Source organism: Erinaceus europaeus, chromosome 1, assembly GCF_950295315.1.
Source record: "Erinaceus europaeus chromosome 1, mEriEur2.1, whole genome shotgun sequence".
Lineage (NCBI taxonomy): Eukaryota > Metazoa > Chordata > Mammalia > Eulipotyphla > Erinaceidae > Erinaceus > Erinaceus europaeus.
This window is the reverse complement of record NC_080162.1, coordinates 33122474-33140194: the sequence shown is the minus strand read 5'-3', so window position 1 is coordinate 33140194 and position 17721 is coordinate 33122474. Positions and strand designations below refer to the sequence as shown.

General features: G+C 49.1%; 1 protein-coding gene across 1 annotated transcript in view; it reads left to right on the top strand.

Annotated features, from left to right (window-relative positions):
- CDH4 (cadherin 4) overlaps window positions 1-17721 on the top strand; it is a 572130-nt gene that overhangs the window by 530786 nt on the left and 23623 nt on the right. The window contains exons 8-9 of the mRNA XM_060180138.1: window positions 6693-6830; window positions 14015-14200. Of these exons, the coding sequence (XP_060036121.1) occupies window positions 6693-6830; window positions 14015-14200 (324 nt within the window). The remainder of the gene's footprint in view (window positions 1-6692; window positions 6831-14014; window positions 14201-17721) is intronic.

Sequence of the window (17721 nt, the reverse complement as noted above, 5' to 3'; positions counted from 1 at the left end):
GTGGGGACAGCAGAGAGAACAAGCTACCCTGACTCTGGGTGCCCATAGATGATGAAACAAGTGTGGGGCTGAAGAAGGCTGTTCAAATGAGTGTCTACACACCCCTACCAAGCCAGGGCTGCCCTCAAGGCCAGCGTGAACCCACCCCTTCACTCCCTGGGGGTACTGACCCAGCTGCCCTCAGCCTCTGATCCCCATTCCTGAAAGTGGAGGAGAAATGCTAGTGTTTCTGGTTAGGTCAGACCAACAGGGTTCCCGACAAAAGCGGCAGCACAGTCCCAGCCCTGCCTCTGCTGGGTCTGCCTGAGTTGCAAGCAAGGGGGCAGACCTGGCCTGGATATCAGAGGCCCCACCCACAGGAAGGTAGTGTTTTGCTGGGGTTCCCCACATTTTTTCCTGCTGCATTTTCTTCCCACCCCCTCACTCACAGCCAAGAAAGACCTTTGCTGGACTCCCCAAAAGCAAGGCTAGCATGCCCTCTAGTGGCTGTCAGCTAGTGGCTGTCAGCTACACACACACACACACACACACACACACACACACACACTTTTGTACTGGAATTCATACAAACAGACACAAAAACCAGACCAGACCCTGCTACACACACACACACACACACACACACACACACACACACACACACGCACACACATACATTTGTACTGGAATTCATACAAACAGACACAAAAACCAGACCAGACCCTGCTTCTCCTTCCTGCTCTCACCCCAGAGAACCACTGGGATGGCTGGAACTTTCTACTCCAGATGGTGTCTGTGGTGTGGAGCCCAACTGTCCAGTCCTTGGATAGAATCCTGTAACCAAGGGGTCAGGTGGTAGCACAGCGGGTTAAGCGCACGTGGCACAAAGCACAAGGACCGGCCTAAGGATCCCAGTTCGAGCCCCCAACACCCCACCTGTGGGGGAGTCGCTTCACAGGCAGTGAAGCAAGTGTGCAGGTGTCTGTCTTTCCCCCTCTCTGTCTTCCCCTCCTCTCTCCATTTCTATCTGTCCTAACGAACAACATCAACAATAACAATAATAACCACAGCAAGGCTACAACAACAAGGGGCAACAAAAGGGGGAAAAATGGCCTCTAGGAGCAGTGAATTCATGGTGCAGGCACTGAGCCCCAGAAATAACCCTGGAGGCAAAAAAAAAAAAAAAAAAGAATCTTGTATCCAGCCCTTTGTGATCAGCTGACCCAAAGGGGTCCCCATCTAAAGGAGACCTTTGACCTCCAACACTGACCCTCTCCCAGGAGCCCTCTCCTCACTCTGCTTGCTGTGGTTGGACATTCTGAAAAGGCTTCTGTGGCCAGGCCTGTGGTGTGTGTCAGCCACAGGGTGGTAATGTCCACAGTGTGCACCCACCCTCCCATGTCAGCTTCTGCTGCGCCTACCTGTCCAAGTTGTCTCCCCGCCCCTGCCACTGTCATCAGTCTAAGCAAGTACTTCTGCGGCTGGATGGATACTACACGTGCCTATAGCACAGACCCCAGGGACGCCGAGTGCAGAGCCCTGGAGGGTACTACAGTCCCCAAAGTGTGTGAGCATACTTTAGACAACACAGACAGACAGATAGACAGACAGTAGTGAACATGCATCCTGGGCTCTGGATCCCCGCACATATAGCATCAGCAGGCAGAGGGTAGGCCACACTGGTGCTGAGAAGAAACGCAGTCTCAGGGATGGAACAGGTGTCAGGTGGGGGCAGCAGGTGTGGAACATCAGGTGTTGTGTGGAGTTAGCAGGTGCTGTACAGAGAGTATTAGAGGGACTGCGGGTATTGGACAGGGATAGCAGGTGTCAGGTGAGGTTTTAAACGTAGGGAGGGGGACAGCAGGTGTGGGAGAGAACAGCAGTTGTCACTGAAGTTAGCATTTTATATAAGATGACAAGAGAGCCTAGCTGGCAGGTGGCATTGAACAGATGAAAGAGGAGGCAATGCTGGGGCAGACAGCACATCACCACACCTGGCACAAGCATGCAGACACCTTTATGGGGCAGTGAGGAGACCCCAAGGGGCAGCTCAGTAGCTGCAAGGAGGAACTGGGGAGCCGGTCCCTGTCTCTGCTCCAGGGGATGTGGGAAACAGGGCCAGATCAGGCCACAGGACTAACTCACATTTTAGTCATCTTGATCAGGGTTACTGGGCCCAGTCAGAACCTGCACACTCTGCCTCCCAGACATCAGTGGGAGGGCCACTCCAGTAGGGATATTCCTCAGCTCCATTGGCCTGAATCCTTCAAATGTGCTTTACAGGCTAGAGATTCAGAAGTGGACTTATTTTTGCCTCCAGGGTTATTGCTGGGGCTCGGTGCCTGCACCATGAATCCACTGCTCCTGGAGGCCATTTTTCCCCCCTTTTGTTGCCCTTGTTGTAGCCTTGTTGTGGTTATTATTGTTATTGTTGATGTCTTTCATTGTTGGATATGATAAAGAGAAATGGAGGGAGGAGGGGAAGACAGAGAGGGGGAGAGCAAGACAAACAACTGCAGACCTGCTTCACTGCCTGTGAAGCAACTCCCCTGCAGATAGGGAGCCAGAGGCTCGAACCAGGATCTTTAACGCCAGTCCTTGTGCTTTGCACCACGTGCACTTAACCCGCTGTGCTACTGCCCCACTCCCAAAGCTTGCATTTAATTTGTGATATTTTTAATAGTGAATTTAATAGCAGTTTGTAAGATTATAACATCACAAGGCATAGAGTTCCACACCACACCCACCACCCAAGTTCTGTGCCCACCCCAATAACCACCATCATTCTTGCAAGGTTTTAGAAGCAGCTTGGTTACTTCTTCCTTCAGACACCAGCTCTGACCGCTTGAAACGAGAGAGAAACACTGAATCATGTAATTAAACATTCAAACCCAACTTCAGGCACGACGTGGGACCCATCCACTCTATTGTTATCTCAGATATTTTCCCTTTGGTAGAGTTCTTAGCTAGGTCCTTCCAGCTTCATAGCAAAGATGCTCAGCCCCATGGCCTATAAGACTGCACACCCAGCTCTGCAGTCCCATGGGAAAACAGCCTCTCTCCCTCCTGGAAGCCCAGTCATCAAATCAGATGGTCATGGAATCCCCAATACCAATGACAGAGCCCAGGGAACAAACATGGCTGACTAGCCACCTGTCATATGAGTCAGCAGCCTGGAAGTGGAGTCCACTGTTACCAAGCCTCATTGAGGAAAAGCCCCAGGAGTAGGAAGGCCTGGACTGTGTGGGCCACAGCCTTTCCCAGCCCAGCCTCTGGAGCTCTGGAGTGCTGCAGACCACAGGACCTGAAAGATCAGAGATCTCTCAACCAACTCCCCAAAGAAAGAGGGAGGCCGGTATTAACCTGAAGTCACAGCAGGATAGTGATGCATTGGCCTGGCCACTACTCCTATGGCCCAGTGTTCTAACAAAGGGAGAGCATGTTCAGCTTCTCTGGAGGCTGGGTGGCTGTGATTTCCTCATTGCCACATCCCAAGGCCTTATAGGCCACTGCTTTCCCTCCCTGCCGGATCCATCTGGCACATGGGATGCATTCATTTACACCTGCAGGACGTTACACAGCATCTCTATGTCTCCCGTGTGTAGCAGAGCCCAAGGGCCTGCCCATAGCAGCAGATGATGACAAACACACCAGTGAGTAGATTCACAGTAGCTCAGAGCACGGCCTCTTGCAGAAAGAACAAGGGACAGCAGCCCTCTGATGAGGTGTCATCAAGATCAGGAATGGCCCAGTGCTTCTAACATCAGCAGACAATGCTACCAAGTCCCCTTGCAGTGTGTTCCCTGTTGGCTCAGGAGGAAAGGAAGAGATGTGAAAGAACAAGAGAAATGAAAATGTCTCTGTGGTGAAGCCGCTTGCTGCCTTATCAGAAGGGCTGGACTGGCCCTGCCACGGCTACCTGGGGAGAGGCCTAAGTGCCCAGGATAGGCAAGCACTGCAACCTTTAGCAGATATACATGCTAGGTTTCCAGACAAGAAGACACTCCTGCGGGCTGGCCAGCTACCCTGACTGAGCCTTGACTGACAACCTGGGGGTTGGCTTCAGCGTGTCCTGGTATCTTAGCTGAGTCAGAACAGTAACTTGAGACCAGTGACTGCTGTTGCTGTGCCCTGACCTCTAGCCTAGTGCATGAAGCACAGGAGACATGCATCAGTGCCTCTCAGATGGGCTGGGGAAGTGTCTCATGTCTGAAATAGCTGGTATTTTTAAAAATGAGAACTTGCAACCAAGAGATTTTAAAAAATAACAGAAATAGCTTATGTTTACTTCAGTGCTACATTATATATTTAAAGTTTTCTCATAAAGAAAGATTAACCCGGGAGTCGGGCTGTAGCGCAGCGGGTTAAGCGCAGGTGGCGCAAAGCACAAGGACCGGCATAAGGATCCCGGCTCCCCACCTGCAGGGGAGTCGCTTCACAGGCGGTGAAGCAGGTCTGCAGGTGTCTGTCTTTCTCTCCCCCTCTGTCTTCCCCTCCTCTCTCCGTTTCTGTCCTATCCAACAACGACGACAATAATAACTACAACAATAAAACAACAAGGGCAACAAAAGGGAATAAATAAATAAAATAAAATATAAAAAAAGAAAGATTAACCCTTACCTATTGCCTTTCTCACACACTCATTTATTTAACATCTGTTCTTCATCCGCATCCATCTATCCTTTATCCACTCACCGTGCATTCACCACTCAATCCATCCACCCATCTACCCAATTGTTCACCATCATCCACCCATTTATACATTCATTTATCCATCATCGTCATTCATCTTTCTACCTGTTCATCCACCCATTTACCCATCCACTCACTATTATCCACACAGCCACCCACTCATTCATCCATCCACTCATAACTTATCCACCCAGCATCCATCATCCATCACCCATCCATCCATCATCCATCTATCCTCCATCTATCCATAGTCCACTCATCATCCATTCTTCCATCTGTCCATCTATTCACCATCATCTACCCATCCGTCCATCCATCCATCCATTCACCCATCATCCATCTACCTATAGTCCACCTATCATCTATCCACCCATCATCTTTCCTTCATTTACTGAGACCCCCTTTCTTTCTCAGCTAGATCACAACCACTCAGTGAAGTGGCTGAAGTCCTTTCATTTGCTTATGGGATCCAAAAACTCAGAGGTTGGGCAAGGATTCCCCCTTGAGGTGCCCAAAGAGCATGTTCTTAAGGAAAGAGGGTGGGGCTCACCAGAGACAGAAGTCGGGATAAGCAGGGTGAACAGAGGGAACACCAGGTGAGGAGGTGTGACCTCCACAGAGGGGAGAAGAGGAGCACTCAGGGCTGCAGGCCCCGCCCCTTACACCTTCACCTTGGAGAGCCTCTCAGGAGCCCTGATTGCACTCTCCTAGCTCTCATCCAGGTGATTAATCCCCTTGAAGGAACAACCCAGGCATGTGCTGAGGAGCTGTTTCCTGCTCCTCTAAGAGCCTCCTCGCACCTGCTTCTTTGGGGGAGGCCTCTTGCAATGGCAGCCAATGACATTGCCAATGACAGGAAGTGATGGAGAGAGCTGGGGCCAGGATTAAGCACCCTGCCTCAGCACTCTAACCCTTCAGTGAACTGGACAGAAAGTGAGGGTGCGACCGGTCTGGGTGGAGACCATGTGTGAACTTGGCAAGTTCCCCTGAAGCCTTCTCCCAGCTCGTGATTGGCTACTACAATCCTAGGTGTGTTTCTGCTTCCCAGCTCCAGCTCATACCTCCTCTCTACTCTCCACTACTTGTGAGGCTTTCCTCTGACCCCATACATGGGGAGCAGGGGCATGAAGCTGGGTCCTCACACAGGGTAACATGTGTGTTCTATCAGCTGAGCCACCACCCTGCTTCTGTTTGCCTTTATAAAACTCACACTTGGGGGCCACGTAATGGCACACCCAGTAGAGCCTACATGTCACCATGCACAATAACCTGGGTCCAAGCCTCTGGTCCCCACATGCAGAGGCGGGAGTTTCATAAGCAGTGCAGCAGTGTTGCAGGCATCTCCTCTCTCTCTCTCTTTCTCCTCCTTCTTCTCTCCCTCTCTCCCCCCTTCTTCTCTCTCTCTCCCCCCTTCTTCTCTTTCTCTCTACCACCCTGTATCAAAAGAAATTGGGGGGAGTGGGGAATGGCCACTGGGAGTAGTAGAGTTGATGAGCAGGGACAGAGACTCAGAAATAATCCTGGTAGCAGAAAAATAAATAAACAAAAATTGATAATAATAAAACTCACACCTGCATTTCATCACCCAGGCTGCATTCAAACAGAAAGGGTGCTTGGCCCTATGTATCTGCAAGGGCAGGGAAAAACTTGTGTTGACTTTCCGACCTGAACACTGAAAATCTTGAAGTGAGCTTCCTCTGGGCACGTGTCTGTGGGGCTGTCTTCTCTTTGGAAACCATCCCTGCAGAACTAATGCAATATGGTACAGCCCAGGCCTCTTTTTGTGTCTTGGCACCACATGTGCTCTGTACCCATTGGAACTGGTGGCACTGGGATGCAAGCACAGCCAGCCCCCTCCTGTAGCACGCACAACCACCCACCAGTGGAGGGGACGTCCCCACAAGGTGATGTTTGCTGAGGACGCAGGCACAGTGTCCCCCACCCCCGGCAGCAGAAAGTACACTTTGGCCAGTAAATCCAGACTGATATGCTGTTCTCTCCAACTCACTTTCCCCTTCTAGAAAGTTCACCAGTACACAGTCATTGTTCAGGCCACAGACATGGAAGGAAACCTGAACTATGGCCTCTCAAACACAGCCACAGCCATTATCTCCGTGACAGACGTGAATGACAACCCGCCAGAATTCACAGCAAGTACGGTGAGTACCTCATTCCCCACAGTGGTGTGTGGCTGCCCAGTGGTCACAGCGTTAATGTTGCTTCTTCCTGTGGTTTTGATGGGAGGGTCTGACCATGTGACAGAGGCTGCAGCGGGAGGGGACGTGGGAGTGGCACCATCACATGTCTTCAGTGGGAGAGAGGCTGGAGGGAATGACCTCTGGGAGCAGGGATAGTGAGTACCTATGCTCCATCTAGCCCAGTGACAAACACCCTGATACTGACCTCTGGCTGATGCTTGAGAGAATGCTAAACATGCTTTCCGATTGGAAAGGAACAGGCCAGGGTCCGGGACTCTGCAGAGAGGCTGATGTCTCCACCACCTGAGGAGGCACCAGCACAGAACACAGCTGTGTGCTTGAGGGCCACCAGGGGTGTCCATATGAGGCCTTGGAAAGGGACCTAGCTGGTCCAAGCAGGAAGACTGGGTGGCCCTCCACAGCCCCTGTGAGTGTGAAGGGAAAAGAGGTATGGGGGCACACTGGGACTTTTCCCCCTCAGGCACAGTCAGGGGGCTGTGACTAGCCTTGCACTAATTGGGACTTGGGTGATCTCAGGTCACTTTCTCTGGACTTCATCCTGTCCACTTGCCACCAGAGGGCTACCAGGGCTCCTAGTCAATCTCTAATCCACCCCCCCCCACCCCGGGAAGGTGAGGCCCAGTGACGGAGGAGGATGTGGCAGCTCATAGACGTTAAGTTACTTACCCCAAACTGCACAGCTTATAGGAGATGGAGCCATATGTATACAATATCCTACATAGATGAGACTGTGCCCAGAAATAAGGAGGACAGCAAAAGGAGGGACAGGGTGAGGCAGGAGCACAGAAAAGGGACCCCTCCTTCTCCTGGTAGGCAAGTTGTCTGGCATGAAGACATCTCACAGGCCAAAGTCCCTCATCATGACCCCCCACCACAGTGTCCCAGGAGCTCCTCAGCCTGCCTCTCCATCCCCAGTACTCCATGTGCCTCATCCTGAATCCCCACATTCCCCAAGTCCCAAATTCTGCACATCCCACACCCCTGAGTCCCCACATTCAGTACCATATCTCCTCAGTCCCAAGTCTAGGCCCCAATGGGCTGAGGAAAACACAGGTTCCCAGGAGGCTAGCTTGGCCATGGATACACAGTGCCGCCTAGTGGACTTCTGGCAGATGGCAGTGTGGAGGGAGCAGCGTGCAAGAAGGGGGGGGGGGGGCAGCAGCTGCTTCCTGAGGACTCCAGAAGAATGATGATGCCCAGGCCTTGATCCCCCACTGGGTCACACTCACACCAACTGCCTTTGGGTCTCCTCTTACTCAGTACACCCTCTGTGACAATGACAGGAGTACATGCTGTGGCCAAGCACAGTTGGGGTCCATGTTGATGCATGGCCTAGCTTACCCGTCACAGCAACACTCTGGGGGGGAGGGGGGCACCACCTACCCCCAACCCCTACAGAACCTGACAGGCCAAGGTAACCTGGCGCCCAGAACCCATCTGCTGAGCCCAGGCAGGGGCAAGAAAGCCATTCCCAGGGCACCCTGGTCCTGCTGTCAGCCTGTGGAGCTCCCTCCGGGTGGCAGCAGCAGCAACCCTATCCTGCAACATGAGGTCACACCAGCTCCTCCCCCAGTATCCTCTTTGGTTCTATGTTCTCATTTTCAACTTGAGCAAATTTCTATATCTCCCTTCTTCGTTTAAGCGTTTTCTCTTTTATAAATATTAATTTGCATTTTTCAGTTAGGTAATTGACATGTAGGGGAATGACCATGACCATTTCCAAAGCAAGGATGGCTTTTCCCTTGAGAAATAGTCTCCCTGGACACACGAGTGGCTGGCTTCCAGCTTGCTTCTCTCTCACTGTTTTGGGTAGTTCTGCTGGAACTTGTGTTCCACCTTGAAGGCCTTTCCACCACGGGTCCTGACAGATCTTCTGGGTTTTTTTTTCAACTTTGATTCAGAAGTAATTGGTGGGGCTCCTGCCTTGTCAAGTAGAAGGCCCTGGGCTCAAAGTCTTGGCACCTGACAAGGACAGCACTAGACAGGGTTGCTGCATGGGTGATGGCACAGTGCTATGGTGTCTCTTCCTCTCTGTCTCTTTATATGGAAAAAGTAATAAACAAAACTGAAGAAGTGGCTCAACTGACAGAGGGTCAAAGTTCAATCTCTGAGGTTCCCAGTTTGGTCCCTGGCACCAAATGTACTGGGATGGTGCTCCAGCTTCTCTCCTGTGTGGCAAAAGAAGAGTGGGAAGGAAGAACTAACTTGTAATTCACAAAGAAGTTGTGAGGAGAGGAATAGAAATGTGGGGAGGCAGGTGGCTCGGCTGGTTAAGCACACACATGATAATGCACAGGGACCTAGGTTCAAGCCCCTGGTCCCCACCTGCAGGGTAGAAGCTTCACAATGGTGAAGCAGGGCTGCAGGTGTCTCTCTTTCTCTTTCACTCTCTGTCTCCCCCTCCCCTCTCAATTTCTCTCTGTCCCTATCTAATACTAAAAAAAGAAGAATGAAAGATAGAGGGAAAGGAAGGAAGAAGGAAGCAAAAAGGAAGGAAGGAAGGAAGGAAGGGAGGGAAGGAAGGAAGGAAGGAAGGAAGGAAGGAAGGAAGGAAGGAAGGGAAGGAAGGAAGGGAAGGAAGGGAGGGAGGAAGGGAGGGAGGGAGGGAGGAAGGGAGGGAGGGAGGAAGTAAGAGAGGGAGGAAGGGAGGGAGGAAATGTGGTGGGGTTGGTTAAATAGCTCTCTTGGGTAGTGTGCTACTTTGCCATGTGCATAACCCAGGTTCGAGGCTGACCCCCCATTACAATGAAGAAAGCTTTGGTGCTGTGGTCTCCCTCTCTCTCTCTCTCTCTCTCTCTCTCTCTCCCTCTCTCTCTGCCTTTTCTGTTTCTATCTAAAAAGAAGCAGCAGCAATGTGGTGGCCTTGGGTTCTAAACTCATATTAGAGTGACCTATGCCATGTCCCCCAAGAAAGGTGTCAGGCACAGCCCCTTATACACTGCCCGGCACAGTGAGAACAGGTGAGGCAGGGCTGGCCACACACCCCCATTGCTCAGCTATTTTTATCAAGCTTAATCAAGAACAATCAACAGAAGCTGGAGAGATGCAGAGTATTTGCATGATCTGGCTCCTATTCTTAAGTGTTAATTAAAAGTTATTTTCCTCCCTGCACCCATAAGGATGAGTCCATGATGTTGGTTCTTGGTTCCCTGCTCAGCAACTCTATCTCAGCGTAGGGTTCTGCTGGGGGGAGGGACAGATGGTCCTAGGTCACCAGCTGCAGACCATGTTCCAGGGGCAACACACTTTAGTTTCCTGCTCTGGAGGGACATTGAGGTGAAGGAAGGTGAGTCTTCACTGGACCCATGACGGTTCTGCAACATCATGAACATCAGTGAAAGTTCTTGCTGGCTACAGGGGAGGAGTGGCAGGACCATATTCCTGCTCACTGATTCTGCTCTATGGTGAGCAGGTGTAAAGCAAGGCCATCAACCCATCCTAGATGACAGAGAGAGAACTCATGGCGGTATGTGAATCATAGGTGTGAGCATGAAGTCTTACCCCTTTTGTGTGTGTGTGTGTGTGTTTTGTTTTGTTTATTTTCTTATTCTGCTTTTGTATGATAGCAAATCACCATAACTTTTCCAACGACAAAAAAAAAAGGGAAAAAAATCAGTGGGGGTAGTAGAGTAGCTTACAAATAAATAATAGAAGCAAGTCACCACGGTGAGGTTCTGAGTGCCCTCCTAGCCAGAAGGCCTCCCTAGAGTTCATGAACTCACCTAGACCAGCAGGAAGTACATGCCAGCACAGAGGTGTTTCAAAGGCCTTGAAGACCTGAAAGATGTCTTACTGATTGGCGTGGAAGATGAACTTTCAGAGAAAATCAGTGGCTTGAGTGATGACACAGAGCTGCCATGCTGCTAGTGTTCTAGAATCAGGGCCACAGAGGACTTGGTCCAAGGAAGAGCAGCAGCATTTTGAACTACTCATCCATATGGGCTTCCAGGCTGTGGGCACCCCACCACCTACCTGCCATGACCACCGGCCAGATGGAGAGAAGGGATGAGCAGAGCTGGATTAGGTGCACATTGCAGAAAGCCAGCAGCCAGGCCAGTGGGGGGGGGGTGGTCATAGGGCTAAGCTTAGGCCCCCACCCCTCCACACTTAACAGATGTGACCTTACATCTCATCACCTACTCTGGGGTCCCCGTTCTTTAGATGAATGGAGGCTGTGGTATCATCTGAGCCACAGGCTCAGCAAATGGGCTTTCCTCCCCAGCACAGGGACTGAGAAGCGCTGGGGGTGTCCTGTGGGCAGGCTTGTCCTTCTGGTCCACTCAGTCCAGCTCAGAGTTTCTCCCAACCTTTCTTCTTACCCAAACCCTCCTCAGAGCTCATGTGGCCTTCCCTGGGAGACTGGGGTCATGCTATCAAGCTGGCACAGAGACAAAGCCCACCTCTGCCCCTCAGGACAGGGACACGTTTGAATCCTGAATTACCACCTGCATGCGCAAGTCCCTTCCAGACACTCTCGAGATTCCTTCTCTCCTGAATAGCCGCCTTGCATCCCATGGGGCACATCTCGGTGCCTGAAAGCCTGAAAAGATGGAATTAACAACTCATCACGGCAAGGGGAAGGTTAATAAGAAAGTCCGGAGCCAGGTTTACCAGCTTAAATCCCTTCTTTGTGGTCCTTTATTAAACTTGCATGAATTAATATTGACTCTTCCAATAAACTTACTCACACATCTACAAAGAAAGGGAGGCAGGAAGAGATAACTCCTCCCCTATGAACACACAACCCAGGCCCCAGGGTCACCGGCAGAAGACTGTGGAGATGCTGGACTGCATAGAATAGACAGCTGTGACTGCCATCAGCTCTCAGTTTTCAAGAGCACCCTTCCTGCCTGAATCCTAAGAAAGCTTCTTTGCTACTGAGTGGAACCATCACTCAAGGCCCCAAATACACCACCCACAAGAGCCTGCTCTAGATAAATTCACAATTCCTCCTCCAAACAAAGTGATGGTATCAGGCTTTGCCAGCTGTATGTGCCAGGTGACAAGAAGAGCCTCCTTTGCTCTGGTTCTTGGTGCGAGTGGCCAGTCCAGGAGGCATGAAATATAGACAGCAAGCTCTTACCTGCAGTAGTAGCAGAATCTCTTCCCACCCAGACTCAGCAGGCCACCTCCACTGTGTCTTTGTCCAGAATTGCAGATGTGGCTCCAGCAGGGGAGAAATAAGCAATCTGTTTCCTGCATTTACAATAAAGCCACATTGCTCCATTCTTCTATTTATTTATTTATTTATTTATTATCTTTATTAATTGGATATAGACAGCCAGAAATCAAGAGGGTAAGAGGGCTATGGAGAGGGAGAGGGAAAGAGAGACACCTGTAGCACTGCTTCACCACTCGCAAAGCTCTCCCCCTGCAGGTGGGGACCGGGGTTCAAACCCAGGTCCTTGCACATTATAACATGTGCTCTCAACCAGGTGCACCAGCACCCAGCCCCCTCCCTCCACTTTCTGCATGCTCCTTCGCTCATCCATTCATTCCTTGTTGACTGTCTATACGTCTGTGGCAGCTTTACCTTAGCAGCATCGTCCACTAGCTGGTGTCCCTCACCCCACACCTAGTGTGGATGCCCATAAATGGTGTGTCTCTAAGCCTGCACAGGCTTCTAAGCGAAGCTCTCTCTTCACCAGCAGCATGACTCTGCACACAGAACCTCTGGTCTTCCACACCCTCTATCTTTCTGCAGGGCTGTACTCAAGGTAGCACTGGGAATTGGGCAGGATGCTGGCATGACCGTCCTTCTGTCTCATTACATGTCATGGCAGCCTGAGCGGGTATGTCCTGACACAGGGGATGGGAAAGGAAGAAGCTAGGCCTATATCACCAAGACATCATGCCACCCTGGCTGCTGTGGTCTTCAGCCTTCTTATGTCCTGGAGAATCAAGTCCCTGCATTCAAGCCGTGGCCATGTTATACCCAGGACCCTACACTGGCTCAGCAGCTGGGGGGAGGAGACCTCTGGATTATGAGCACAAATATCAGGTGCTGAAAATAAGATGGTGTCACCATTGTTGAATACTTTTGTACCCACAGCAGGAGAAGATGGGGCCACAGAAGGTTTAAAGGTGATTTGTGAGGGGGGGAGGGGGTGCGTCCACCCTAATGTCCTCACTAGCCAAATTTTCTCCTTGGAGACCTTCTCTCCAGTGCTCACGTCTTTTAAGATGCTGGGCTTGTGTGTGCAGACCTTGATAGGGACACCACGCAGTCCCACACCTGCAACCTTGGCCCTGAAGATGAGTGGATAGAGAAGATGTGGTATAACAGGGCTGGGTGGGGTGCACCTGGTTGAGTGCACATGTCACAACATGCAAGAACCTGAGTTTGAGCCCCCGATCCCCACCTGCAAAGGGAAAACTTTGCGAGTGGTGAAGCAGTGTTGCAGGTGTCTCTCTGTCTCTCTCCCTCTCTGTCACCCCCTCCCCTCTTGGTTTTTGGCTGTCTCTATTCAATAAATAAATAATGATAATTCTTTAAAAAATCTAAAAAAGAGATGTGGTATATACTAAGTGAAATGCTACTCAGCCATAAAAGTGATGAAATACCACCATGCACAACAATGTAGATGAAATGTCAAGAGAGTATGTGAAGTGAAATAAGTCAGAGATGATAAATACCATGTGATTTCACTCATATAGCTGATAAAGAAACAAAGCAAGGGGCGGGGCAATAGCTCACCCGGTAGAGCGCATACTATACCTGGCATAAGGCCCCATTTGGAGGCGCAGGCCGCCATATGGGAGCGCCTACACAGGGGAAGGTTCAAGAGTGGTGAACTCGTGTTGTGGCTCCTCTCCTCTCCTTCTTTATCACTTACGAGTATCTTTAAAAAAAAAAGAAGAAGAAGAAGAAGAAGAAACAAAAAAAAAATTTTTTTAATCTGCAAAAAGAGGAAAACCCTAGAGTCAAGAAGAAAAAAAAGAAAGCAAATAAACAAACAAAACAAAAGTTATATCCTTGTACTCTGACAGCAGAACAAGGGTTAGCAGAGTAGCAGGTGTGGAGGTAGAATGAGTAGTGAGGTCAGTTAGAGGGTACCTTGCAGGACTCCCAACCTCGCCAGCTCCCACATGACCTCTGACTTTTCTCTTCTGACCCATTGCAGTATGCTGGGGAAGTTCCTGAAAACCGAGTGGAGATAGTAGTGGCAAACCTCACCGTGATGGACCGGGATCAGCCCCACTCACCAAACTGGAACGCCGTCTACCGCATCATCAGTGGGGACCCCTCAGGTCATTTCAGCATCCGCACAGACCCTGTCACCAACGAGGGCATGGTCACTGTGGTGAAGGTAGGTGCTCTCCTCACTTCCCACTGTGTCATCCTAAGGTCTGCCCCCACCACGTGCCCTGGGGCACATGGGATAGAAATAATGCTAGGGAAGTGCCTGCCACCCAATGCCCAAGGCAAGGCTGAACCTCAGAGACAGCCTGCACACAGAGTGGCCATGTGCCCCCCATGCTCCCTGAACGTCCTACCCCACTTAACCTATTAGTTCAGAATTTCTTTTTTCATTAGTGATTTAATATTGATCTACAAAATTATAAGGTGGCAGGTGTATAACTCTATACCTTTCCCACAACTAGAGTTCTGTGTCCCCATTCCCTCCATTGGAAACTGCAGTAGTCCTCCCAAAATCACAGATATGAGTTGACTGTTATTTCTATACCTATCTATGTTTATATATACTTGCCCATTTTTTCTATAATCCTGCCTTCTCTTCCTTTCTAAGTCACATCTACTACTTCTGAGTGTCCTTCCTTTCCCCTGCCCAACCCCCACTTCTCTCTCTGGGTTCTGATGGCATTGGAGTTCAGAGCCCTCTGGTCATCTCCTAACATTTACCCCTCTGGGAGTATGAACCAAAATTCTTTTTGTTGTGCAGAAGGTAGGTATGGCTTCTAAAATTGATTCTTCATTGGAAATCAGCACTGGCAGATTAATCCATATTCCCAGCCTATTTCTGTCTTTCCCTAGTGGGGCAGGGCTCTAGAGAGGTGAGGTTCCAGGACATATTGGTGAGTTCATCTGCCCAGAGCATTTAGGACGAAATTGTAATAGCATCTGAAACTTGGTGGCTAAAATGCAGTAAGATATAAAGTGGGGCAAAATGTTTAATGAACAGGAACCATAAAGTAGAAATAGAGCATATGGGAATAGGGATTTTAGGGTGGAAAGAAGCTAGGAAGTCTATTTTAGGTATTTAGGGGCCCATGACTTTGGTAATTGTTGCTGAAGCTTGATAGCTAACCTGCAGGTAAAGTAAAAATGTTGTCTGGGAAGATGGTGTCAGAGTTGAGAATAGGACTAGAAAGAAAAAAAAAAGAAAAAGAAAAAAGAAAAAAAATAAAAATAAAAATAAAAAAATAGAATAAATAAATAATAATAATAAATAAAGGACTAGAAAGAAGAGAGTAGCTCCCAAACTTGAAGAAAATACATAAATGAAGTTAACTATGTACTATGTTGATCTGACCAAGGGCTCATATCTATTCATATTTAGCACAGGAGCCTGTATAACCTCTGAGTCCCTATCAGTCTGAGCTCACAGTCCATGGTCACAGCTGGAAACATTCTCGGGTGTATTAATTTAAGGACCAGTCTTCCTCAAGTGGCAGAGGAGGATGACACAGCCTCCCTTTGGAGAGTGGGGAAGTCCTTATCAATGGTAGTTAATAGTAAAGAAACCCACAAGAGGGCCTTATTGATGTCATCTATAATGACATTCCTGATGAAAGTGACCAGTGATGGTGGAGAGAAGGATCTATTAGAAGTTTATGCCCACTGAATCTATGAGGGAATCCAAAGATTAGGGCCCCTGGTGATAGGGTGCCCTGGCAGTGACCAGGCTATCATTAAGTGAGCCATTCTCTGCCCTTTTCCAGCTTTTGTAGCCCTTCTTTACTTGACAAACTTAGGCTTTCTCCCAGTTGTTAAAGTGTTGAACATCATCTGTTGTATACAAACTGGTATTAGAGTTATGGGGTCAGGGCCAGGTGGTGGCACACCTGGTTGAATGCACACAGTGTGCAAGGACCCAGGGTTCATGCCTCCAGTCCCCATTTTCAGGGGGAAATCTTCACAAGTAGTGAAGCTCTGTTGCTCTCTATTTCCTCCTTCCTTTCAATTTCTGGCTGTCTCTATCAAATAAATAAAAATACTAAAAATAAAAGAATTTTAAAAATGATTTATGGAGCCTGACCTCAAATTAGGGAGGAAATACACCTAGAATTTTAGTGGGGTCTAAGCCAACCTCAAGCTTTACTCCATTTACTTGTTTGATGATTCAAATAAAGGTTTCATAGAGACAATAATTTTCCTTTAGTTGATAAATATATTTGCCAGTCTATCTCTTGGCCAACTGTGTACAGTGTTTCTTCTAAAGATTATCAAGGGTGATAATAATGCTTTGCTGTCAAAAGAAATTACAAGATATTTCTTACTTTCTTTTTTGTAATTAGTTGAGTAGATAAAGTAATTGAGGGAAGTGAAGTAGGAGGTGGAAAGGAGGGTGTCTAAGCCTAAACAATAAATATTTGATGAGAAAGTTTATGGTGCCTTCTTTGGGCCTTTATACTAGATTGCTGAGCTAAACAGTTCTAAATCTAATTACAGAGGACTATTAAGCACTTTCATTTTAAGGTATATAGTTGCTCCTAACTTATGGATACATGTATACATGTACCCTGTCCCCTAGGCCTTAGCCTATGTCTAGGATCTATAACTTTGTTGGAGAGAGTGTCATCTTAAATGAAACTGGGTAGTCCAACATGTTGGAAAAGGTCTCACCAGAGCATTTGCATTGGAAGGTTGAATCTCAGGCTTGCCATCTCTGGATACAACCCAAAGCAAAAAGGTAGTGGCAGCATAACATGGCATAGTGACACTGGTTGCATTGTAGTTCAGGTGTTCTAACGTTAAACCATCCTTGCCTTCCTGAGATTAGCCCAACATAGTCATGAAGAAGCATTTCTTTTTTGAGTACCTTGCAGTTGCCCTGTATTTCCTATAAACTGAGTCAAATCTGAAGCCTTGTTTATTTAGATTAGGCATTCCAGCTGAGGCTGTGAACTTTATATTCTCTGTGGGCAGAGGGAGATTCACCCTGGACTGGGTGGATCCTGGCCCCAGGCAACCTGCATTTAGGGTCCATGTTGCTGAGTTTGATGAACCCTAGTGTGATGTTCCTGGTGCTCTCTGTGCTCTGTGGACTGGAGATTTTGTGTGCTGTGCCTGGTGCTCTATGAACCTGCCCTTCTGTGAACCTCTGCTTCATCTCTCTGTGCTCTATGTACCTGTGCTCTGTGTACTTGTGCTCTGTGCCTGGAGCTCTTTGCACTTGATCACCTGGAGCCTCCCCAGCCTGCCCTGACCTGCACTGAGCTCTACTCCTTGCCATCACACCCTGCCCCTCACCCCTAGCCTTTGACAACGGCTAAAGGTGAGGTGGCAACTGAGTGGCAGAGAGTGTGTGCAGCCTCTCTAATTGAAACTGTTAGAGCAAATTACCTATTGATTTCTCCATTACAGATATGTTTTATTTTCTCCTCCTACAGACTTTTATGGGCCATAATAGTTTTTCTGGATGGTGTCCTCGTTCAGATCAGTGACACAATTTTTAATGCATGGCATGTGGCATTATTCCACGTCCTTCAGGGACAAGAGCCATAAACATGGGAGAAAGATCCCTTTCTCTGGCCATTCAGAGACTACCTGTGCTTTATGAGTCAGCAGAATATAGGAGGCACCTCCACCCCAGCCAACAGGGCAGGGGATTCCAGCCCTGGGCACTGAAAAACTACATGTGGGTGC